Genomic DNA, 25,651 nt, shown 5'->3' on the forward strand with positions numbered 1-25,651 from the left:
CAAGGATGGCCCGGGCTGTTCCGTCCCGTGCCTCCCCAGGGGCAAAACCGTGAGGGTCCGGGTGAGAGACCAGCGCTGGACGAGCCCAGGGCCCAGGGGTCCCGGCCGAAATCCCTGCTGTCTTTCAGGTCAAACGTCATAATCCCCGAACCCCAGAAAGGCCGAAAGGCAAGGCAACCCCGAAAGACGACGAAGTCAACCCCAGGGCGCAGGAGAGGGAGGGGCCAGTGTGTTGCCGACGAGGGAAGCTGGAGCCGCGGGGACGAGGCGCCCCATACAGCGGCAAGAGGGCGGAGGGCAGGAGCTCGCCATCCTAGGTGAAAGCGGGGCCCAGCGAAGGGGCCCGGCCACAGGAATCTCGGTTCCACCCTGCTACTCCCGGCTGTGACTCCAGTTTCGTCCCCAGCCGCCCGGACAACACCCCCCGCCCCGCCCCGCCCCCAGCAGGCACTCAGGCCGTACCACTGTGCCTTCATGGGGGTGGAGTTAGATCGTGGGCTAGTCCTGCCGAGGAGAGAGGGATTCTTCCTCAAAAAATATGATTATGTATAGTATTCGCATGATTCTAGATAACTCGTTTCCCTTCTGCCCGCTCGGACCCTCTACCTGCCCTAGGAAGGGGGCGGAGTGCGTTCCTGCCTCCCCCTGCTCTTCCGCGTTTGGTGCGCGCCTGCGCGGTGCGTAGGCGGAGGTGCGTACTTAAGCTTCGACGCAGGAGGCGGGGCTGCTCAGTCCTCCAGGCGTCGGCGCTCGAAGGTGTTGGAACGTCGTTGCTTGCTTGCCTGTGCGCGCGTGCGCGGACATGGCCTCAAACGGTAGGTAAGGGCGCGAGGCGACGGCAGCGGCGCACCGGGCCGAGGTCTCCCAGCTGGGCTTTTCATTTTCAGTGGGACCGGGGCGGCGATCCCGTGTGGGATTCTTTGGCGCCCCTGAGGCGGGAAGCCGCGGAGAGGGGTAACTGGAGGAGGCTGGTGTCGCCATTTTGTTTCGCTCCTCTGGCCCTCGCGCGTGGGGCGGGAAGTCTTCTCTTCGCAGTCAGTTTGCTGAGGGTGGGCGTTGGGAGGGACGCTTCTTAGGGGTTTGAAGCGTCAAAGTGAGGGATGGAAAACGCCCATTCTCCGTGGCCTCGCCTCCCCCAACTCCCGGCCCCGCGCTCGGGCCCGCTTTGTCGCAGTGCTGCATCCGGGCATTCACGGCGCGCACGCGCTCTGCGGGCCCCTCCCCCTTCGCGGCGCGGGTACCCCTTCCCCGTCTCGTGTTGATTTAGCTTTCTGTCGCGAGACCCTTCGCGGAAGACTCGGCGGCGCGCGTCCGGTGTGAGCCTTGTCCCTCAGTGGTCCGCGAATGGGCGGGACCGTTCCGTTCCCGCCTCGGTTGCCACGCGGCTGGGGGCGGAGGCTCGGGATCGGGGCCGCGCTCCCGCTTAACGGTTTGGCGGCGGCGGTCAGGGTTCGACCAACGGACTTGGGGACAGGCCCCGAGAGTTTTTCCCGCCTAAATTTCTTTTTCTTTTTCTTTTCCTTTTCTTTTTTTTTTTTTGACACACGGTCTTACTCTGTCGCCCAGGCTGGAGTGCAGTGGTGCGATCTCAGCTGACTGCGACGTCCGCCTCCTGGGTTCAAGTGATTCTCCTCCCTCAGCCTCCTGGAGTAGTTGGGATTACAGGCGCCCGCCACCACAGCCCGGCTAATTTTTGTGTTTTTTAGTAGAGGCGGGGTTTCACCATGTTGGTCAGGCTGGTCTCGAACTGCCGACCTCAGGTGATCCGCCCGCCTCGGCCTCCCAAAGTGTCGGGATTACAGGCGTGAGCCACCACGCCTGGTCTAAATTTCTTTCTTCTGTGATAGGGACGGAGAATAACGGCCGCCCGAGGCCACACTCTCTCCTGGTCCTTTCCCTTTTCCTGCGGGGCAAGCGCCACGTTTCCTGTGCTGGGAGGATGAGTTGATCTTGTTCGTGTATTTTAAGTGGGGCGTTTCAAAAGCGCTTTTGTTGCTTTTGGTTCGCTGGGGGAAGGCAGGGTAGGTGAGAAAACGGAACCATCTGGAGCCCCAGGGCTGGGGACTCCAGTACCTGTTGAGTTTCGTTTCCTAAGGCGAGCAGTTGGATGATCTCTTGTCATTTGGGGTCCAAGGGCTCTTGATTCTCTGGCTTTGCACTGAAAAGCCTACTTCATCTCCGGGATTGGTCAAAGAGTGAAGAATGGCCTTTTTTGAGACTTTCTTATTCTGTGGGTTTGGGCTGAGAGAGCAGAGGCCACAATCTGAACACTGTTCGAATTCAAACCTGTGCCACTTGGTAGCTCTGCGACGTTGGGCGAGTTAGTCTGTTTTGACTCCTGGCATTAATGGCTTTCTCATAGGTGGATGAAACGAATGCGCGATGTTTTAGAGCAATCACTGACATGAATTGGGCTTGCAGAAAATTGTGGATGTCCACAAGACCGTGGTTTTTCCAGTGGTTAAGGCTTCTGAGACTCTGTAGAAACTTGCATTTTCTTCACTTTTTCTTTATTGTAAGAACACTTGGCTGATAACGCCAGTTTGCTCCTCTTCTCAACCAGTGTCTCATGGAGGAATTTTATGCCCTTTGTTGCAAAATGGTCCTATTTTTATTTATTTTTTTTGAGATGGAGTCTTCGCTCTGTTGCCAGACTGGAGTGCAATGGCGCGATCTCGGTTCACTGCAACCTCTGCCTCCCAGGTTCAAGCGATTCTCCTGCTTCAGCCTCCCGAGTAGCTGGGATTACAGGCGTGCGCCACTATGCCTGGCTAATTTTTTGTATTTTTATTAGAGATGGGGCTTCACCATGTTGGTCAGGCCAGTCTCGAATTCCTGACCTCAAGTGATCCACCCACCTCGGCCTCCCAAAGTGCTGGGATTACAGGCATGAGCCACTGTGCCTGGCCTACGTGGTCCTATTTATTCATCAGTGCTTGAGTTAAGGAATTTAGCTTTAATTCAACTCTTTCAGAGTGGCGGCTGAAGATAATGTGATTGTATTTTTCTTTTGCAGATTATACACAACAAGCAACCCAAAGGTGAGTGCTATTTTTGGGCTTCCAGAGTTTGTAGAGGGCAAGGGTGGTCAAGCCATGTTTTCTGATCACGCTGGTTTTCCTTTTATCTAGCTATGGGGCCTACCCCACCCAGCCCGGGCAGGGCTATTCCCAGCAGAGCAGTCAGCCCTACGGACAGCAGAGTTACAGCGGTTATAGCCAGTCCACGGACACTTCAGGCTATGGCCAGAGCAGCTATTCTTATGGCCAGAGCCAGAACAGTGAGTCTCTCTCAGCGGGTCACGTCTTCTACTCTATGAATATTGCTTTTCTTTTTTTTTCTTTTTTTTTTGGAGACGGAGTCTGGTCCTGTTGCCCAGGCTGGAGTGCAATGGTGCTGTCTCAGCTCACTGTAGCATCAGCCTCCCGGGCTCAAACGATTCTCCTGCCTCAGCCTCCTGAGTAGCTGGGATTACAGGCACCTGCTGCCACGGCCAGCTAATTTTTGTGTTTTTAGTAGAGATGGGGTTTCACCGTGTTGGACAGGCTGGTCTGGAACTCCTGACCTCCTGTCTGCCTTGGCCTCCCAAAGTGCTGGGATTACAGGCCTGAGCCACAGTGCCCTGAATGTTGCTTTTCTTACACCTGAGCAGCACTGAAATGTTGAAACCGTTCCATATTTCTTTTCCCTGAAACAGTGTATAATTCTTAAAACTCTTCGGGGTGTGAGTCCTTTACAGGGCATTGTGGCACCTGTAGTCCCAGCTACTGAGGAGGCTGAGGCGGGAGGATCCCTTGAATTCAGGAGTTTGGGGCTGCAGTGAGCTATGATGGTGCCTGTGAACAGCCACTGCATTCCAACCTGGGCAGTGTGTTGAAGCCCCATTTCAAAAACAAAACAAAAAAAACAAAAATGTTTATTGGTTTGTGATTCTGTTGCCATTTATTTTCTTTGGCTTTTAATTTTTTTGACTCTTCTTATTTTCCATCAGCATGAAAGAGAGCATATTTTCTTTTTATTTTTTTGAGACGGAGTCTTTCTCTGTCCCCCAGGCTGGAGTGCAGTGGCGTGATCTCGGCTCACCGCAACCTCCACCTCCTGGGTTCACGCCATTCTCCTGCCTCAGCCTCCCGAGTAGCTGGGAATACAGGCGCCCGCCAACACGCCCGGCTAATTTTTTGTGTTTTTAGTAGAGACGGGGTTTCACCGTGTTAGCCAGGATGGTCTCGATCTCCTGACCTCGTGATCCACCCGCCTCAGCCTCCCAAAGTGCTGGGATTACAGGCTTGAGCCACCGCGCCCAGCTTAAAGAAAGAGAGCATATTTTCTAAAGGAAGAACCGGTTTTAGGCCAATTCTGAAATGGAGAAAATGGTTTTGTTTGAAAATGTATGGAATCATGATACATAAGGTGGCTTTTGTGACTCCCTTTTTCTTATCCTCATAGCAGGCTATGGAACACAGTCAGCTCCCCAGGGATATGGCTCGACTGGCAGCTATGGCAGTAGCCAGAGCTCCCAATCGTCTTACGGGCAGCAGTCCTCCTACCCTGGCTATGGCCAGCAGCCACCTCCCAGCAGCACCTCGGGAAGGTACGGTGGTGTTGATGTCGGGGAAGGCTTGAAAAGAGGAGTGAATTGATGAGGAATGATAAAGGGACCAGCAGTAGGAGCAGTTCAGAGGTGTAATTGGGGTAGGGGAGCCTGTGTTGGGTACAAAGAATGGAATCCACTAAAAGTGAAAGGAAATTGGGGGCTATGCTGGGATTGTGATTGTGTTTTTTGTTTGTTTTCCTTAGTTACAGTAGCAGTTCTCAGACGAGCAGCTATGGGCAGCCCCAGAGTGGGGGCTACGGCCAGCAGCCTAGCTATGGTGGACAGCAGCCAAGCTATGGACAGCAGCAAAGCTATAATCCCCCTCAGGGCTATGGACAGCAGAACCAGTACAACAGCAGCAGCAGCAGTGGAGGTGGAGGTGAGATGTCCTCAGCTTTGTCTGCAGCCCATTTTTTTTTTTTTTTTTTGAGACGGAGTCTCGCTCTGTCTCTCACCCAGGCTGCAGTGCAGTGGCAGGATCTCGGCTCACTGCAAGCTCCGCCTCCCGGGTTCGCGCCATTCTCCTGCCTCAGCCTCCCGAGTAGCTGGGACTACAGGTGCCTGCCACGGCGCCCAGCTAATTATTTGTATTTTTAGTAGAGACGGGGTTTCACCGTGTTAGCCAGGGTGGTGTCGATCTCCTGACCTCGTGATCCACCCGCTTCGGCCTCCCAAAGTGCTGGGATTACAGGCGTGAGCCACCGCGCCCGGTGTCTGCAGCCCATTTTCTATAAGGATTTGTATTCTCCTGTTTTAGCCTAAAAGAGGGTTCCTGTCTTGTTTCCTAGCTGTCTTTTTAATTTCTTTTGTCCTTTATTACCTGGCACTTGTCAAACCTTTTTGTGCTACTTTACAATCTTTTTTTTTTTTTTTAACCATTCTTTCTTTTCTCACAGGTAACTATGGCCAAGATCAATCCTCCATGAGTGGTGGTGGCAGCAGTGGTGGTGGTTATGGCAGTCAAGACCAGAGTAGTGGAGGTGGCAGCGGCGGCGGCGGTGGTTACGGACAGCAGGACCGTGGAGGCCGTGGCAGGGGTGGCGGCGGCGGCGGTGGTGGTGGCGGCGGCGGCAGTGGTGGTGGTTACAACCGCAGCAGTGGTGGCTATGAACCCAGAGGTCGTGGAGGTGGCCGTGGAGGCAGAGGTGGCATGGGGTAGGTGTCTCATGAGCCAGGGAGTATATCTTTGGTGGGGAGTGTGGAGGATTGCATGAATCTCCCTGAAGCTAGTCCCTAGTGCATGGTTTAGTATTCTTGTTGTCTAGGGATCTGTGAGGGCTTTGATTTGGGGGCAGTGACTTTCTTTTTAGATCCCCATTTTATTTTTGTGAGAACTTGGGAGCCTGAACTCCCATCCATACCACTGAGTAGAGATTTTGAGTAATGATACTTGTTTCCAAAAAAAAAAGAAACCATACATAGATACCTATGGATTGGAGTCATTGATATCCTAGGCAAGAAACATTGAAGTGAAGACTTCTTTCTCTGCAAGGGAAACCGATGATCCCATTCCTGGGAAATAGTAGGGAAACTTGATATGTGTATTCCCATGTGTCCTCCAGGGAGTTGGTAATGGTTAACCTGACTTCAGCTTCCAGGAATTGGTTACTCTTCCCGTTTTCTATAGTCATTTGAATCCATGAGCTTGATTTGCACTAATTTGACCGACATTGATTTTGTGTGTGACTTGGTTTATGGGGCCAACTGACTGAAGTGTGCAGACCTTTTGGGCAAAAATAGGCTTGACAGTGGTCTCCCACCTATTTGTTCCACTGTCTGCCTTCCCCTGGTTACTTAAAATTCATCAGCTTGTCCAACTGGACCTTCTTTCCTTCCTGCTGAAGTTGATTTGAAGTAAAACCTTAGATTTGATGTTAAAACACTTGTCAAATCTGTTGGTAAATAAGATTTGAAGGACCTTACTCTGTCTCCCTTGAAAAAGGGGAGGAATGTCAGTGTTACTGTTTTTGGAAAAAGTAGATTTTTAAACCGAGTTTGGATATGGTAAGTATGCAGAGGTGGGTGGGGGCAATCTCAAAAACGTACAAAAATGAGGAAAACAAAATTGAGGAAATGTGTGCGTGTGTTTAATGCAAAACTTTAAAAAGAAAAACAACTGTTATGTGACTGTTAACTTGCTCTGCATTTTATGTGCCACAGGTATGAAAGGTGACATTGCAAAATACTCCGCTCTTCTCGCAGTGTAGAAGGGGTGACCCCGGGGGTTGGGGGAGATCAAAAACAGCTCAGTAGTTAGGACAGAGCTTAGCTAAGTTTGTCTTGCTTTAAGGGGAAGTTGCCTTTGGTTTTGACTTTTTATGGAATGGGGTTGGGTCTGCTTGCTGCTTTCAAAGCAAAAACCACAAAAATGTGTTCAAGGCTACCCCAGCCTGGTGTTGAAATGTCTTCTGGGTAAATTGGGGTAGGGTTTTTAAACCAACTACTTGGTTGTCAACCACTTGCGACAAGAGGAAAAAAAAAACATCTGCTCCATCGGAAGAACGACCAAGGAAAATGGGTCATTTTTTTTTCCAGAGGAAATAGATACATAACCTTTTAAAGCAAAATCTTTATAAACTGTGTCTGAGAAATTGCACACGTGTGTGTGACATGCTCAAAGGTCAGACAAGGGGTGGTCAGGAAGGGATGTATTTTAGTAGCCACTTGTATCTTTTTCCAAAAACACCTACCCATGTTTGGGGAATGTTAAACAAAATCAAAAAACACCCTTTTGTAGCCGTTGGAAGCTTCATGTCCTTTCTTCTAACTTGTCTTCTCCAGCGGAAGTGACCGTGGTGGCTTCAATAAATTTGGTGGTAAGTGAACAGAGTTTCCAAAATTCCCAACTCCCAGCAATGCTTTGTCTGATTGTTCATTTGCAGATGTCTTAGCGTGTTAATTTAAATGTCAAAGGTTTTGAGGTGTCCAGAACCACCTCCAGAAAGGGGTAGGGTAGAATGCCACCTGTTGCCTGGTGTGTGCTAACCTGGAGCAGGCAGGGGTAAGACTCAATAGTCGTCTTTTACCAAATGGGTTTGCCCCAGGTTAATAAGAGGGGTCTAGTAGGCCTGGGACAGGGCTTCGCCACACGTGGCACTTAGTGACCATCATCATGAGAAACTGGAGTGTGTGTGCTGGAACACGTGGTGCCATCTTGGCTTTAGGATCCTTTTGATCATTGTGTCCAAGGCTTGTGTGTGTGTGAGTGTGTGGGAGACAACCTCCAAATGTTTTAATTCTGGAAGAGGGATGTAACATTACCCTGAGGATGGTGAAGTTGGTATACACTTATAAAGTACGGAATGGTGTCAATGAATGCAATTCTATGTATATGGACTTAACTGAGATGGGCAAATAGAAACTAGCTCTGGGAAGGAACATGTGCACTACTTCAAGAAAGATTGGAAGCATGTGTGGCTCATGGGAAATAACCAGGTCTTAAACAGCACAAACTGAATTCATGGACCAGGAAGGTCTTAAACAGCACAAACTGAATTCATGGAAAAATGACAAAATTTGAGAAGTCTACCAGTAAGCTGGAACTTTTCTGGTTTGGTTAACTAACAAAAGGTTTCTTGATTTGTTTCAACATTTAAAGCCAAAGGCTTGGGTTCATGACTTAGGTGTCATTGCGTGTGGGTACAATATTTATATATGGCGAATTCAGATAAACATTGGTCAAAGATGGTCTCTGGAAAAACAAAATAGAGGCTGCATTATGGAAATAAGATTTCTGGTCTGTTCCCTGGGACATGCTTAAAAAATACAATAGCTATTATGTATGGTTTTTATTTTCATGTGGTTTCGGGGAAACATAACACGGTTTTAAGGATGGTTTCTAAAGATGAAATTAAAAATTGTTCCACAAGGGATAAGTGTCTGGTGGTAAAGTTGGGAGAAACTGGATGGATGCACATCGCATGGCTGGTGGCGAGCCCATCTCTCTTCTCTCGGGTGAGAGAACCGGGCCAAGCTGAGTTGGTTTGTTCACTTTAATGGGTCTCCGTTTCCCCTGCCATCTGTGCTGAGGACGTTTCCCAGCCTGAGCTGGGGGAGGCAGCATTTTCTGAAGTGTGGAGTTGTCTCTGTGGAGACTCAAGTTACAGATCTTAAGGGGCCTGCCTAGAATTTTCTCCTCTGGGCAGGCGACCCAGGAAAGGGTTTGGAGTGAGGCTGTGAGCACTTACATGATATTTTACAAGTTTGGATTTGGTGTTAATTTTTTTCCTTGTCCGTTTTTTCCTGTTGACTAATGGCTCCTCTTTTCCTTGTTTTTGTTTTTTTTTTTGTTCTTTTTTTCCATGTCACTTAAGGCCCTCGGGACCAAGGATCACGTCATGACTCTGGTGAGTTCACAGGTGGTGGCATGAAAAGAGTGGCTAAAGTGGTACCAAGACTGCCTGGATGTTCTTTGAAACTATTATAAAAAGGAAACTGAAAAAAATGGGGGTAGAGAAGGAAGGGAGTTAGGTGTATCCTTAGTTAGCAATGAGAAGTATTTCATTATGAAGTATTTCTCAGAAATACCTGGCTTGTGGGTTCTACCCCCAGTGATTTAGGTCTGAGATGACCCTGAAAATCTACCTTTCTAACAAGTCCCAGTGATGCTGATGCATCTGGACCACACTCAGATTGTTTACAGCAGTGGTTTTTTCAAAATGTGGATCATGTCCAAGTTGGTGAACAAAACTAGTGAATGAAAGACCTGACCACATGAAGTAAAGCATTGAACTCTTGTTTAGATTGTACTGATGTTTGTGTACTAAATTTGAATGTAAAATGGGTTTCTTATTTAATTCGGGGACCTTCAGCTGAAAGTTGATAAATACTGATGGACTTTTCTTTTTTTTTTTTTTTTTGAGACGGAGTCTTGCTCTGTCGCCCAGGCTGGAGTGCAGTGGCGTGATCTCGGCTCACTGCAAGCTCCGCCTCCCAGGTTCACGCCATTCTCCTGCCTCAGCCTCCCGAGTAGCTGGGACTACAGGCGCCCGCCACCGCACCCAGCTAATTTTTTGTATTTTTTTTAGTAGAGACAGGGTTTCACGGTGTTAGCCAGGATGAGTCTCGATCTCCTGACCTCGTGATCCACCCGCCTCGGCCTTCCAAAGTGCTGGGATTACAGGCGTGAGCCACCGCGCCCGGCCAAAAGTTGATAAATACTGATGGACTTTTCTGTGTGGTCTTGGGCATTTCACTCCTGAGCCCTGGTTTCCATACTGTATACTGTGTGTTAACATGTTTCAAAGGATAATTGTCAAGCTAAATCCGGAATTTTTCAGCGTGGCTGGCATATAGGGACTCAAGGGATGTGGATTTCTTCTCAGTTGTCTTCCATAAACCAAATGATACCAGTTGCTTGATGGATACTAGGTGCTTTAGTATTTTTCCTATGTCTTTTATTTTACCTTTTCACATTTGCATTTTCTCTGTTCAACAAGCAGAACAGGATAATTCAGACAACAACACCATCTTTGTGCAAGGCCTGGGTGAGAATGTTACAATTGAGTCTGTGGCTGATTACTTCAAGCAGATTGGTATTATTAAGGTACTTGGGGAGAGGAGTGGGTGCTTTCTGTCAGTGTTGCAGGCTTGTGGATTTCACACATTAGTAAAAGCAAGTCTTTAATGGTTGCCAGCAGTAAAAACAAGTCTTAATGGTTGTTGCCAGTATAATTTGTTGAGGAAAGAGCCTTAGTTACTGTTTTCTAAAAGAAGTTCTATCTTAACACAAAAAGTATAACTGATAAGAGTGCCCCAAACTCTGAGATTGGAACTCTATAGTAACTTTTAGTTTTATCTTTCAATATTGGAGGGAGAGACAGTTTTCTTTAATGGCGGTGTTTGCATGTGAGGTAGGAAGAAGTAACTGGGAAGAGGGGAGCTGAAGTTTGGGAATGATAAACCTCATGTTCTAGAGAAAGAAGATGGAAAGGGAGTACTGTAGCCTTTAAAATTGATGTTACCTCATTTTGCCTTCGTCAGACAAACAAGAAAACGGGACAGCCCATGATTAATTTGTACACAGACAGGGAAACTGGCAAGCTGAAGGGAGAGGCAACGGTCTCTTTTGATGACCCACCTTCCGCTAAAGCGGCTATTGACTGGTTTGATGGTATGTATGAGAAGGCTGGCAGAGGTGGGGCTGGGGATATAAGGCAGCAAGCCTTAGGAAACAAGCCATAGTTTGAGGGTTCTTTTGAATCTTCTAACACTTACTTTAGCTGCGGTTTCAGGTAGTCTCATTTTTGCTTATGTGTCAGTAGATTATAAACCGTTTGAGAAAGGCACACTTCTCTTGTATTTTTGGATTAATGTGTCTTACATTTAAAGTCTCCTGATAATTTTTTATTTCTCTAGGTAAAGAATTCTCCGGAAATCCTATCAAGGTCTCATTTGCTACTCGCCGGGCTGACTTTAATCGGGGTGGTGGCAATGGTCGTGGAGGCCGAGGGCGAGGAGGTGAGGAGCTACCTGCTGGTGGTGCAGAGGGGTGATAGGGAGAGTGCAGAAGATGGTAAAAGTTTGCATGGAATGGGTTAGGTTTACCAAACTTGAAGGGGGAGCAGACCCATACTTGTTCTGTCTGCATTAGGACCCATGGGCCGTGGAGGCTATGGAGGTGGTGGCAGTGGTGGCGGTGGCCGGGGAGGATTTCCCAGTGGAGGTGGTGGCGGTGGAGGACAGCAGCGAGCTGGTGACTGGAAGTGTCCTAATCCGTGAGTGAAACAATTTTTTTCTGAGTTTTCTTACATGCGTGCTCTTTGATATTTTGGTAATGAGGTATGTGCGTGTTTTCCAAAGAAGTAAATGTCAAGGTCACAGTGTTGGGGTCAGATTTAGTCAAAAGCGTACCTAGGTAAGGTTGATGTAATGGGAAGGGTAATGGATTGGGTTCAGTAATAATGATTTTTGTTCCTGACTCTGAGAAGCAAGCCATTTTGTCTTTCTGAAGCCTCAGTTTCCTCACTGTATCTCTGAAGTCATAGTAGTTTCTTCCTAGTTCTAGGTCTTGCCTATTCCCCATCACTCCAGACTAATTGTCTTCCTTCTCCTTAGCACCTGTGAGAATATGAACTTCTCTTGGAGGAATGAATGCAACCAGTGTAAGGCCCCTAAACCAGATGGCCCAGGAGGGGGACCAGGTGGCTCTCACATGGGTAAGAAAGGCAGACCTGGTGCTAGGGAGCTGGGACCAAAGAATCCTTAATTTTTTAGTGGGGAGGCTTGGGGAAGATAGGGGAATGGGAATATGATAGATCTTGTTTCTTTTGTCCTAGGGGGTAACTACGGGGATGATCGTCGTGGTGGCAGAGGAGGCTATGATCGAGGCGGCTACCGGGGCCGTGGCGGGGACCGTGGAGGCTTCCGAGGGGGCCGGGGTGGTGGGGATAGAGGTGGCTTTGGCCCTGGCAAGATGGATTCCAGGTAAGACTTTAAATCAGAATAAAAAAGTAGAGCAGTTGAACAGAGGCCATAGGATAACAGGGTTTTGTTGAGAAAGTGGTTTCATTTTGAGGGCTAGATGGAAAGACCTGAGGTAACCAGTAGTGGAAAGGGAAGGAAAATTAACTCAGGGGGAGTGAATCTGTAGACCCACTTCAGGTAAGGTACTCCCTGGGTTAGGTAGGAGGGGCAGATAGGATATCTAGGCTTGGAGAGGCTAGTAACTCAAATATAATGGATACTTAATTTTTTTTTCTTTTTGCAGGGGTGAGCACAGACAGGATCGCAGGGAGAGGCCGTATTAATTAGCCTGGTTCCCCAGGTTCTGGAACAGCTTTTTGTCCTGTACCCAGTGTTACCCTCATTATTTTGTAACCTTCCAATTCCTGATCACCCAAGGGTTTTTTTTGTGTCGGACTATGTAATTGTAACTATATCTCTGGTTCCCATTAAAAATGACCATTTTAGTTAAATTTTGTTCCTCTTCGCCCTCTTCACTTTCCTGGAAGATGGATGTCCCCATCAGGAAGGTGGGGAGTTTTCCTGTTCAGATTACCCTGCCCAGCAGGAACTGGAATACAGTGTTCCAGGGGAGAAGGCCAAATGATACCCTTGAGAGCAGAGATTAAACTTTTCTGTCATGGGCAAAGTTGGATGTATAAAAGAGAAATGAAGAACATGGGATGTCATGAGTGTTGACCTAAATTTGCCCAGCTATAGGGAATTTTTCCTTTATCACATTTATTTGCATACTGGTCTTAGTTTATTTGCAGCAGTTTATCCCTTTTTAAGAACTCTTGGATATTTTGGCCCTTTTAATGGTGAGGCTCAAACAAACTACATTTAAATGGGGCAGTATTCAGATCTGACCATGGTGGAGAGAGCTTAGCCACTCTGGGTCTTACACAGGAAGGAGAGTGACCGAGTGCTGCAGAGTTTGTGGAGTGGAGTCAGGATCTAATCCTCAACCCTGGGAGACCAGGCAGTTGACGGCTGAGAAGGAAGTACATGAGTTAATATGGCTCTCAGAATCAGAAAATGGGAAAGCCGGAAGTGAGTCCTACTCAAGATTTCTTGACTCCATTTCCGTTTTATGGCGCAGGCCACCATGCCCACCTAATTTTTGCATTTTTAGTAGAGGTGTGTGGTTTCACCGGGTTGGCCACGCTGGTCTCTAACTCCTGATCTCAGGTGATCCACCCGCCTTGGCCTCCGAAAGTGCTGGAATTACAGGCATGAGCCGCTGCACCTGGCCATCCTCTCAAATTTTCGTGTTCCACAAGTATGTTCTCTACCTAAGAGTTGCTGCATGCTTGAATCTTGGGTGATTTGAGGCACAGAAACTATGACTTTGTTTTTTGAGATGGAGTTTCGCTCTTGTTGCCCAGGCTGGAGTGCAATGGCGCGTTTTCGGCTTACCGCAACCGCCGCCTCCTGGGTTCAAGTGATAGCTGGGATTACAGGCATGCGCCACCATGCCCAGCCAATTTATTTGTATTTTTAGTAGAGACGGGGTTTCTCCATGTTGGTCAGGCTGGTCTTGAACCCCCGACCTCAGGTGATGCGCACACCTCGGCCTCCCAAGGAACCGTAACTTTTAAAAGGAATAGCAGGTTTACCTTCCCTGCCAGCATTGGAGTGCTCTCTAAGCAACAGTAGGCAAGAGAGTGGCCTGGCATATTAAAAACAGGATCGTCAAGTGGGCCTTCCCAGGCATTGCTTTGAATTAGCACATGTAGAGGATGTGGCGGTTCTCTCCCTGTCTGTGCTGCTGCTGGTTTCTTTGTTAAATGTTTAGTTGAAGTGGCCCGATACGGTATTTCTGAGTAGTTCACTGTTGGTGCTTTGCCTAGCAGGATTCTAATCTTGCTTTGGTTGTGGTACCCTGATGCCCTCCTGCTAGGAGTGGAGGAGGTTGAAGCTCCTTGTAAGATCTGATTACTGGGACCATTAGTGTCAAGTTCCTGTGTCCTTCAAATGGCTTATGTGATTGGCCTTGGCCTTAAAAGGAAATAGGGTCCCAGGTGACTGTTTAGTGGGTAGGTCCAGTTTGGGGGATTTCCCAGGAGAGTGGATAGAGACACCTAGCAGCAGAGAGAACATTGGTGTGTCTCAAGCCAACCTCCCACCTCAGCCTCCCAAGTAGCTGGGACTACAGGTGCCTCCTTGCTACCACACCTGGGTAATTTTTTTATTATTTTTTAAGAGACAGGGTTTCACCGGGTTGCCTAGGCTGGTCTTGAACTGGGCTCAAGCGACCTGCCTGCCTTAGCCTCCCAAAGTGCTGGGATTACAGGTGTGACCCACTGCGCTTGGCCAGAATACTCTGTTCTTACTGAGTGATTGAAATCTGTCTTGAAGCGTTAGGTGTCCCATTTTTGTGAGTTGGAATTGGGACAGGCTAACTAGGAAGTGAGGAGGGTGGGGAGAGCTGTGCTGTAGGTCTGTCCCTTCCTTGATGTAGCCTTTAGTTAGCCCTTTCAGCTTTTTTACCCATCTCGTGCCGGGCCTTCTGGGTTTCAGTACTTGGATGTAGGGCTGCAGTTATGTCAGTGGTGGGTAGATTGACCAGGAGTTAAGGTCTAGGGTCCAGCCAGCGCGTGAGACTTGACTCACTGATGTACCTTTAGGCATGTCTTCCTACTTCCAGTCTCATCCTTTTTAAAGAATTTTTTTTTTTTTTTGAGACAAGGTCTCACTCTTGTCACCTAGGCTGGATTGCAGTGGTGTGATCTTGACCACTGCAACCTCTGCCTCCCACCCGCAAGCGATCCGCCCACCTCAGGCTCTGGAGTAGCTGGGACGGGACTACAGGCACCTGCCACCATGACTGGCTAATTTTTTTTTTGTATTTTCTGTGGAGATGGGGTCTTGCCATGTTGCTCAGGCTGGTCTCAAAATTGCTCTGGGCTCAAGTGATTCTCCCACTTTGGCCTCCCAGAGTGCTGGGATTACAGGTGTGAGATACTGCGTTTGGCTATGAAAATTTCGTTTTATTTATGTATTATTTATTTATTTATTTATTTTTGAGACAGAGTCTCGCTCTGTCGCCCAGGCTGGAGTGCAGTGGCGCTGCAGTTGCGCGATTTCGGCTCACTGCAAGCTCCGCCTCCCGGGTTCACGCCATTCTCCTGCCTCAGCCTCGGGAGTAGCTGGGATGGGACTATAGGCGCCTGCCACCGCGCCCAGCTAATTTTTTATATTTTTGGAGACGGGGTTTCACCGTGGTCTGGATCTCCTGACCTCGTGATCCACCTGCCTTGGCCTCCCAAAGTGCTGGGATTACAGGCATGAGCCACCGTGCCCGGAGAAAATTTTATTTTTAATTGACTTGTGTGTATTTATAGGGTACAATGTCCTATTTCTGTACATGTACACATTGTGGAATCAAATCAGGCTAATTAATATATCTGTCACTTCATATCATTAGCATGAATGAGAACATATAAAGCTGCTCTTAGCAAATTTTGAAATTTATGTTATTTCAGCCCTTTTATGCTGGAGGTTGCAAATTTTTTGTGAATAATCAGACCAAAAATAAAAACAAAATGATTGAAGACAGACTTCAATCATTCAGTAAGAATAGTGTATTCTGGCCGAGCGTGGTGGGTCACACCTGTAGTGGAGCACTAAGCATAAATGGGTTGAGACGGGTCTCCCTGTGTTGCTCAGGCTGGACTTGAACTCCTGGGCTTAAGTGATCTTCTTGCCCTCAGCCTCTCAGCTGGGACTATGGATGCATGTCACTGTGTCTCGCATTTTTATGAATTATAGTCACCATGTTGTGCAGTGGCTTACCGGAACTCATTTCTTGCATCTGAACTGCTTACCCATACCTCCAAGCCTCTGGTAACCCCTATTCTACTTTCAATTTCCGAGTTTGACTTTCTAGGTTCCATGTATGAGTTCATGCAGTCTTTTTGTGGCTTATTTAATTTAGCATAATGTCTTCTAGATTCATTGATTCATCCATGTTGTTACAAATAACAGTTTCCTTTTAAAAAGCTGAATAGCATTCTGTTGTGTCTACATATCACATTTAAGAATCCATCCGTTAATTGGGCACTTGGGTTGCTTGCATATCTTGGCTAGCGTGAATAACGCCGCATTGGATGGGAGTGCAGACACTCTGACGTACAGATTTTTTTTTTTTGGAGACAGAGTCTTGCTCTGCCACCCAGGCTGGAGTGCAGTGGTAGGATCTTGGCTCACTGCAACCTCTGCCTTCCAGGTTCAAGCAATTCTCCTGCCTCAGCTTCCCAAGTGGCTGGGATTACAGGTGTGCACCACCATGCCCAGCTAACTCTTGTATTTTTAGTAGAGATGGGTTTCTCCATGTTGGCCAGGCTGGTCTCAAACTCCTGACCTCAGGTGATCCGCCTGCCTCCACCTTCCAAAGTGTTGGGATTACAGGTGTGAGCCACCGTGCCCAGCTTTTTTAGATTTCAGTTCCCTTCAATGTACACCCAGAAGTGGTATTGCTAGGTCATAGGGTACCTCTATTAGCTATTTAAGGAGGCTTCCTGCTATTTTCCATAACGTTTGTATTAGTCCACATTTCTGCCAGCAGTGTACAGGGGTTCCCTTCCTCCACATCTTTGCTGGTTATCTTTCATCTTTTTGATACAGCCATTCTAACAGGTGTGAGGTGACATTTCTTACCCTTTTTAACCATCCACCATGGAGTCTGTAACCAGGTCTCACTTCCTATTCTAGCCTGCAAGAGAGGCTAAACTTAGTATGGAATGTGGGGTCCTATCTGCAGTCATTCCTCCCCAGTAGTCTCAGACTCCATTTTTACTTTTGGATCCTCAGTTCTGACAAACCCTCTTTTTCATCTTTAACTTTGTTTTGAAATTTTAAAGACATGGGGTCTCACTTTTGGCCTGGCTGGTCTCAGTGGGCCCCAGCGATCCTTCCACCTCAGGCTCCTGAATGACTGGGAGTGCTACTCCTGAATGAATAGGTGTGCTACTGCACCTGGCTATTTTGAAATAATTTGACTTAGAAGAATATTTCTACAGTTGTGTTCACCTTATGCAAATATAATCTTCAGTGGCGCTGGCATATGCAAGCTGAGAAAGTATTGTCAAGTGGGTTGTGCTAGCACATCTGACCAGGACTTTTTGCTGTAGAAATATTGGATCCTCACCTGAGGCCAGGAGTTTGAGACCAGCCTGGCTAACATGGTGAAACTCCGACTCTACTAAAAATACAAAAATTAGCAGGGCGTGGTGGCAGGTGCCTGCAGTCCCAGCTGCTCGGGAGTTTGAGGCAGGAGAATCGCTTGAACCCAGGAGGCAGAGGTTGCAGTGAGCCGAGATTGTGCCACTGCACTCCAGCCTGGGCAACGGAGTGAGACTCTGTCTCAAAAAACACAAGAAGTATTAGATCCTCAATCTCAAGGTATTCTAAGAGCTTTTGGAGACCATTGAGTCTAAAATTCCCAGTATCTTTGAGGCAGGAACAGACTTGGAGAAAGAATGTAGTTTATGAGCAGGAGTTTGGAGCTGGAAGAAATACTGCTTTCTGTTGGTGGTTAATGCTGTCAGCTCCTTGGATTGTGGCTTTAGCCCTAAATACTGGGGCAGTAGAGACTCTTAACTGGAAAACAATTGAGGGCCACCCGTGTAGGGGCAAGAGACAGAGGAAAGCTTGGGTGGTTGGGTTGAAGATAGTGGATGTGCTGTCCCTGTGAGAGTGCTGGTGTTGGACCCGGGAGCCAACGACAAAGCGTTTCAGCGAGCAGGGTCCAAGCAAGGGCAGTCGAGGGCCAGATGAAGTGGGCAGGAACTGAGTTTCCCAGGTGACATCCTGCCTGTGCTCATCATGCCGAGGGGTGGCGGTGTTGCACAATCACACAGATTCTTTGTCACTATTGAGTGCAGTGTTCTTAAGAATGGGGACCTGGCAGCCGGGTGTGATGGCTCGTGCCTGTAATCCCAGCACTTTGGGAGGCTGAAGTAGGCAGATCACGAGGTCAGGAGTTTGAGACCAGCCTGGCCAACATAGTGAACCCTGTCTCTACTAAAAATACAAAAAAATTAGCCAGGCCTGGTGGCAGGCACCTGTAATCCCAGCTACTCGAGAGGCAGACGCAGGAGAATTGCTTGAAACCGGGAGGTGGAGGTTGCAGTGAGCCAAGATCGTGCCATTGCCCCCTGACCTGGGCGACTCTCAAAAAAATAAGTAAATAAAAGGAGACCTAGGCTTGTTGTGCTTGTTTTTTGGTTTTGATTTTCCAGAGTTGAGGGAAAGTTGACCCATCCTGTTTATTGTGCCCTTGAGGAGGAAACAAGGCAAATCCCTACTCTTGTGGGCAGGGGTGCACAAACCTGTCAGTGTGAGATGGCTAGAACCACATTCTCTATAACTTGGGGGGGATAATATATATATATATACACACACACACATAGATTAACAAAAAAATATACACACAGGAATCTTCTCTTACCTATGGTTTCACCTTATACAGTTTCAGTACAGTATAATAATCTCCTGTGCTTAATTTATAAATTGAACTTTATAATTTGTCAACATATGGATTCTAGCTCAGTAGGTCCAGGTGGGGCCCAAGATGTGCACTTCAGGCCAGGTGCGGTGGCTCATTCCTGTAATCCCAGCACTTTGGGAGGCCGAGGTGGGAGGATCACTTGAGCCCAGGGGTTGAGACTAGCCTGGGTAACGGCAACATTTTGTCTCTACCAAAATTTTAAAAAACTGGGCGCGGTGGCTCACACCTGTAATCCCAGCACTTTGGGAGGCCAAGGTGGGCAGCTTGGCCAACATGGTGAAACCCCACCTCTACTAAAAGTACAAAATTTAGGCAGGTGTGGTGGCATGCACCTGTAATCCCAGCTACTTGGGAGGCTGAGGCAGGAGAATTGCTTGAACCTGGGAGGTGGAGGTTGCAGTGAGCCGAGATCATGCCACTGCACTCAAGCCTGGGCGACAGAATGAGAAACCATCTCAAAAAAAAAAAAAAAACAAAAAAAAATGAGCGTGGTGGCATGTACCTGTGGTCCCAGCCAGAGAGGTTGAGGCTGCAGTGAGCTGTGTTCCCACCACTGCAATCCAGCCCGCAGGCCTGGGAAACAGAACAAGACTGTCCGCCTGCCCTCCCCGCAACGAAAGCATTTCTGACAGGCTTTCTGGTGATAATGATGCCGTTGGTTCAATGCTTCTTTTAGAGTAATGTTCTAGAGTTTGGCAGAGTCAAATTATTTCTGAAGGGGAACTTTGTATAAAACTTTCATCTTTCTCCCTCCCCCACCCCGCTGCTTTATTTTTTTGAGACAGGGTCTTGCACTGTGGCCCAAGCTGGAGTGCAGTAGCATGATCATAGCTCACTGCAACCTCCAACTCCTGGGCTCAAGTAATTCTCCCACCTCAGCCACGGTGGCTCGGACTACAGGCATGAACCACCACGTCCAGCTAATTTTAAAAATTGTTTTGTGGAGATGGAGTCTCACTGTGTTGTTCAGGCTGGTCTTAAACTCTTGAGCTCAAGCAATCCTCTCTGCTCAGCGTCCCTAAGTGCTAGGATATTTCTATATAAACTGCTGGCTAGGAGCTAAGGAAAAGGAAGACAGGGCACTGCGTGTGGGTTTTTGTAATTAGCAGAGGCCCAGCCAACACTGGCTTCTGTTCTGTTTTTTTTTTTTTTTTAAGTCTTGTGAAGCTTAAATGGGAGGTTTGAGCAAAAAAGAGGTTGCTGTCCTCTCTGTGGGATTTTTGCTGGTGTGGGGAGATCTGGACCATCATAGAGGGAGTCCTCAGCACAGGGATGGGATTTGGTTCCTGCAGGGCCTCAGAGAAGCATGGGAGAGCCCTTCAGGTGTTAGGGGAAGGTGGTTTTGAGTTGTTCCTTCACTTTGTTGAATGTCTCTGAAATCTAGTTCTGGGGCTTGGCAGGAATGTTGCCGCTTGCAGTGGCTGCCGTTCAGCTTATCTGGGATGTGTCCCAAGATGCTGGAGTTGTCTGGGGCCATCTGGACTGGGGCTGGGCTTTCCACATCCATGGAGCCACTACTAGGACTGGGAGCGACAGAACAAGTCTGGGGGTGCTGCCAGAGGGGCACTCTAGATTGTTCTTGGGATAGCACAGGTGTCCAGATACAGTTCTAAGCCATTGAGGGGCTAGGAGCAGAATTGTCCTAGTGGAGGTGATTGCTAACTCTGAGGTGTACTTGCCATGAGCCAGTTGCTGTTAGGGGATGAGCTGATTCCTGTCACTCCCACTTTAGAGGGGATGCTGACACAGCTAGTGAGAGGTGGGGCAGGGACTTGAACCTCTATTCTTTAGCTATAGAACTTCTGTCCTTAACCACTATGCTATGCCTAAAATCTGAGGAGACTTCTGGTAGGACTCTTTCTCCCGCAGCCCAAAGGAAAAAGGAAGCCCCAAGAAACGTTTTATCTTAGGGAAACTTTCTTGGAACCACTTCCTTCCCTCAGGCCTGCACTGGTTTTCGTAGCGACTCTAAGGATGTCTGTCATGCAAGGATGTGTTACCTATGGCCCCATGTCAGGAGAATGATTAGGTTCCTGTGAAGTTTAAAAAAATCCTGTTAGATACTAGAGATACACAGTAACTGCCATATATTGATTACTTTCTATATGCAAGGCACTTGTACAGAGGTTGAAAAGATGTCTCCATTTAAGCGTCCATTTAAGCAGGGGAATGGTGGAGTCTTCTGTGAAGGTAGACCAGCACATGGTTTGCATTGCCACAGAGACACTGGGAAGAGCCTCTGAAAGCCAGAGGAATGCATGTGTATGGGCAGTCTGGGGCAGGTAGAAGATGTCAAGGTGTCCAGAGATAAAGGGGTCAGCATGTGCAAGGGCACCGAGTATGAGCAGATACTGGTGGGATCGTGGGTATGTGAGGAGAGGAGAGGAGAGGTTGCATGGGGTTAAGTGCCAGGTTAGGAGGAGAGTTTAGGTGTCCTGTTAAAAATGACAGTCAGCTGGGCATGGTGGTATGCACCTGTAGTCCCAGCTATTCAGGAGGCTGAGGCTGGAGGATTGCTTGAGCCCAGGGGTTTGAGGCTGCAGTGAACCATGATCACACCACTGCACTCCAGCCAGAGCAACAGATGAGATCCCGTCTCAAAAAAAAGTGAGAGTCTGTTCCCATGATCAGTTTGGATTTCTCAGGCTCTTGGAGCTAGAGGCAGGGAGGACAAGGTGGGAGATGTGTTGCAGATAAGATGTAATTAGAGATAAGCCTAATTACATAAGCAGTGAGGTTGGAAAGTGGTTGTTTGGTGATTCCTAAGGATAGGATCCAGGGCCTCCTTGGTATCTGCCCATTGCTTTGCAAATCCTCCCTCTTCAAGGCCAGAAAGGATTGCTTGTAAAGTGTACTCAGGAAGTAGCCCTAGATTCCTGCTTTCCCAAACAGCCTCTGGAAATACCTCAAGTTTCCTGGAGAGAGATACTCGTATTTCCCTTTGTAGGCAAAAATTGCATCAAGAAGGCGGGCGTGGTGGCTCACACCTGTAATCCCAGCACTTTGGGCGGCTGAGGTGGATGGATCACTTTAGGTCAGGCGTTTGAGACCAGCCTGGGCAACGTGGCAAAATCCCATTTCTACTAAAAATGCGAAAATTAACCGGGTGGGGTGGCAAGCACCTTACTTGACTGGCTGAGGTACAAGAATCGCTTGAACCTGGGAGGCAAAGGTTGCGGTGAGCACTCCAGCCTGGGTGACAGAGTGAGCCTCCGTCTCAAAAAAAAAAAAAAAAAAAAAAGTGGCCGGGCGCATTGGCTCACGCCTGTAATTCCAGCACCCCAGCACTTTGGGAGGCGGAGGCGGGTGGACCACTTGAGGTCAGAAGTTCCAGACCAGCCTGGCTGACATGGTGAAACCTTGTCTCTAACTAAAAACACAAAAACTAGCCAGGTGTGGTGGCGGGGGCCTGTAATCCCAGCTATTCGGGAGGCTGAGGCACAAGAATAGCTTGAACCTGGGAGGTGGAGGTTGCAGTGAGCTGAGGTCACGCCACTGCACTCCAGTCCGGGTGACACAGCGAGATTCCATCTCGAAAAAAAGTTTTAAATGTTCCTTTCAAATGAATGAATAAGTAATAACCCTCCAAAAAAATTGCATCAAGAAAAGACACAGCTACCACAACTCATTTCCTGAAAATTTGCTGTGGTGGTTGGCATTTTTGAGCAAAGTGCAACCTATGACCCTTTCCCCCACGGGATGGGGTGGGGCAGAGGGAGACTTTAAGCCTGTTAGAGCCAGGGCCAGAAGGAGCCCTCGAGCAATTTGGTGACTTGTGCTCTTCTGTCCTATGTTTAGATAATGCTCTAATGTGTCTCCCCCTGCAAATTTCTCTAATTTTGCATTTTCCTCCAGTGGGAAATGTGGAAGGTAGGGGAGCTATGAAGACTAGTGTGTTTCTAAATGCCTCAGACAGAGCTGCCCACCACAGTTTGCGCCCTTTGGTACATGCCTCTTTTAACCTTCGGACCTGGGCCACAGGCTGTTATCTACAATGGCAAGGTTAGACCCTTTAGGGAGCACTGGAGGAGCACCACCTGGTGAATGAGGAGGGATATTCCATGGCGATACCAGGAAGGACGCAGGAAGCATTTGGGGTGCCAGAGGCCCTAGGGACATGGAGCTGGAGGCTGGGCGGCCTCTGAAGCATAGCTGAGCTCTGCACATCCCAGCAGGCTAGAAGCAGGAAAACACACAAGTTCAAGCTGGCTTTTCATATATTGTGTATAAAAACATCCGATTCAGGATGAGTTTGGTGGGATTGCCAGGGGCTGACTGGAGTGTTGCTGGGAAGGAGCCTCAGCTCTGCTCCAGGTCCTCCACCAGGTAGGACTGGGACTCCCTTAGGGCCTGGAGGAGCAAGTCCTTGCAGGTCCAGTTCCAGGCTGGTGTGAAGCTGAAGAGCTTCCGCATCTTGCTTGGGTTGGTGGGCTCGGCCCGCACTGCCTGGTACTGCTCTTCCATCAGGACCTTCCCATACAGGGCATCCAGCAGGCACTCAACGTTTGTGACCCTCGCGATAAGCGCAGCCCGGTGCTGGTCTATAAAGTGCAGGTCTGGGGGTGGGAGGAGAACATGAGCCAGCAGCCAGGGTGTGGGGCCTGTCCCTGCTGAACTTGAGTTCTTCAGGAATTCCTCTGCAAGCCTAGGGACAGGGCTCCAGGGGGCAGCCCACCAGGACCCCACATGCAGTGGGATGAGGGTAATATTGTCTCCGGTCCCCCGCAGGGTGTGGGTTGGTGGGTGGGGCGCGCAGGGTTGCCAAGCCGTGTCTGCCCTGCCCTGCCCTGGTTGCGGGAGCACAGATGCAGGCTGTGCAGGAGTGCGGTGGGGCCGGGCTGGGTGTGGAGGCCTCACCTGGCTTGGCTGCCGACTGAAGAGGGGCCTGGATCCCAGCTGGCGCGGCTCCAGAGCCTGGAAGGATATGGGCCAAGTGATCCCCTTCCCTTCCCGCCGTGGTCCCCTTGGTCGGGAGGCCAAGCGCGGGGAGCCTCCTTTCCGGTAGAGCAGCTTTGTTTAGGGGTAGGAGGAACAGAAAGCGGAAGAGCCCGAGGGGTAAGCGCTGGTGTGGGTGGAGGGGAAGGACTGGGTGGAGGGGAACGGGGGCGGCTCACCCTGGTGCGTGGCCGCCTGCAGCTGCCCGGCCGTCTCCTGCAGGCCCATGTCGCGCAGCACGTTAGCGGTGAGCTCGGCGCCGTAGGCCTCCAGGTAGAAGCTGACCAGCTTGTCGGTGAGGTCCAAGGCGTCCATGGACAGCAGAGCGCCCCGCGGGATGCGCCCGTAGCCCTCGCGCAGCGGCACCGACAGCAGCTTCAGCTTGAACTTCTTGAGTTCCTCGGCGGTCAGGTTCTCCAGCGCATCCAGGATGGCGTCGCGCGCGCGCCCCATGGCTCCGGGATCCCCGGCCGCTGCCGCCGCTTACCCCGCTGCAGCCGACGACCAGGAGGAAGTCGGCTCCGGGGCGGAACCTGGACTCCCCGCCTTCCTCCCACTCTGGTCTCCCGACTCTCCGCCCCGGTCCCTTGCCCTCCAGCAAAAGGCGCTTCCTGACTACACCCTTGGTCCCCTCCCACCCAGGCCTGTGGATTGGGGCCGCAGGCGGTCGGGGGACGCCAGGATCGCGCCCTCCAGCTGGCCTGCGAGGTGGGACCCAGGAGGGGGCCCGCAGAGGGGCTCATGGGTGGCGCCTGCTTGTCTCTGGGCTTGCACCAGCGGGTACAGACTGGAAACCTGGGCTGGCTCTCACTGGGTTTATTGGAGCACCTAGGTTTAGAATCTTGGATTTCTAGAACCCCGAAACCTCCGTGGTTCCCCGAACCTTAGGATCCTCTCCCACATGTCGTAGAATCTTGGAATCATGCCAGCTAGAAGCGTGAAGCTCCCTCAATTCCACATAATGAGTTGTAAAAAAGGGCAGAGAGTGCAAATCTCTCTGAGCTTCAGTTTCATTTTCTACGACATGGGGATAACCCTCAGGTGCTTATAAATATTCCAGCATAACATGGCCAACCCGATGGCTCCCGAAACCTTGCCAGATGCTTCCTAGGGGAGCCAGAATTTGATCCCAAGAGCCGAATTTCTTGGGAAGTGATGACAAGAGCTATTGGTTGAGAACATTCTCAACTGGAGGGAGCGTCCTGGGTAGAGAGCCAGCCACTCTGGGCCCAGGGGCTTGGGATAGCATTGGAACCTGTGCTGTGCCTAAAATTCTTCCTTTTTTTTTTTTTCTTTTAGAGACAGGGTCTCACTGTGTTGCCCAGGCTGGAATGCAGTGGCGTGACCATCGCTCCCTGCAGCTTTGAACTCCTGGGCTCAAGCAATCCTCCTGCTTCACCTCCCAAAATGCTGAGATTATGGGCACCAGGCACCGTATTCCGCCCTCAATTTGTTCCTAACATGGCTGGGGAGGTCTGCTGGTCGGACCTCTGTGGACCTTCCTGGCGTTGTCTTATGCCACGCCCTGGTTTCCCTCCATCTCTGAGCTGTAGCCACGCTGGTCTCTCAGTTTCTCAAGTGTGCCAGCTTCCTTTTACCTCTCCAAGCCTTTGCACATGCTGTTCCCTCAGCCTTGAAATCTCTTCCCTCTTTGCCTGGGAAACTTTAGGCCTCAAGTTAAATGTCACTTCCTCTGGGAGACCAGGCTTAGAGCTTTTCCCAGGCTAGTTCATAACTTGTGCTACATATCTGTAGCTCTCATGGCAAGCGTAACGAATCCTGTGCACTTGTTTAAAACCACTTCTCCCTGCCAGTCTGTAAATCATGCCTGTCCAGATCATCGTTATCTCCTCAGCATCCAAAACTGGGCTTGACAAATAGTAGGTGCTCAATGAGTGGTTCCAGAATGAATAACCATTGAATGGACCTTGTGGCTAAAGGGAGGATACCAGTAACTGCAAGCTATGCCTTATACACAAGCTCTTCAAAGAGAGGCAGCCTCCAGATTAAAGACCATGAACTTGAAGCCATACAGTTGTTTGTTTGAATCCTGACTCTACTTCCCAAGGGGGGTATTTGGAATCCTTTATTTTTCCCTCTCATCTGGGTTGTAACAATCACTGTTCCTTGTAGTCATACGACCCTGACATATTATACATTTATTT

The 25,651-nt window shown here is 49.3% G+C and overlaps 2 protein-coding genes across 3 annotated transcripts; one reads left to right on the plus strand and one right to left on the minus strand.

Moving 5' to 3' along the window:
• Positions 1 to 669: 669 nt before the first annotated feature.
• FUS (FUS RNA binding protein) lies at positions 670 to 12,510 on the plus strand. Of its 2 annotated transcripts, none has more exons than XM_032157229.2 (15): positions 670 to 815; positions 3,017 to 3,041; positions 3,132 to 3,280; positions 4,447 to 4,591; positions 4,798 to 4,973; positions 5,491 to 5,749; positions 7,376 to 7,410; positions 8,908 to 8,940; positions 10,036 to 10,139; positions 10,577 to 10,706; positions 10,952 to 11,053; positions 11,187 to 11,310; positions 11,651 to 11,751; positions 11,872 to 12,019; positions 12,303 to 12,510. In XM_032157229.2, exons 1-15 carry the CDS (start codon positions 803 to 805, stop codon positions 12,340 to 12,342), a joined length of 1,584 nt encoding a protein of 527 aa, XP_032013120.1. In that variant the 5' UTR covers positions 670 to 802; the 3' UTR covers positions 12,343 to 12,510. The 2 variants fall into 2 exon arrangements, with proteins under 2 accessions (XP_032013120.1, XP_032013121.1); XM_032157230.2 differs by having other exon boundaries at positions 4,450 to 4,591.
• Positions 12,511 to 22,750: 10,240 nt separating this feature from the next.
• Positions 22,751 to 24,085, minus strand: PYCARD (PYD and CARD domain containing). Its single transcript, XM_032157231.2, has 3 exons — positions 23,666 to 24,085; positions 23,409 to 23,465; positions 22,751 to 23,107 (listed from the first exon to the last, which is right to left on the minus strand). The coding sequence occupies exons 1-3, from the start codon at positions 23,937 to 23,939 to the stop codon at positions 22,851 to 22,853; spliced, it is 588 nt and encodes a 195-aa protein (XP_032013122.1). The 5' UTR covers positions 23,940 to 24,085; the 3' UTR covers positions 22,751 to 22,850.
• Positions 24,086 to 25,651: the final 1,566 nt, after the last annotated feature.

Source organism: Hylobates moloch, unplaced genomic scaffold (genome assembly GCF_009828535.3).
Source record: "Hylobates moloch isolate HMO894 unplaced genomic scaffold, HMol_V3 SCAFFOLD_6, whole genome shotgun sequence".
Classification (NCBI taxonomy): domain Eukaryota; kingdom Metazoa; phylum Chordata; class Mammalia; order Primates; family Hylobatidae; genus Hylobates; species Hylobates moloch.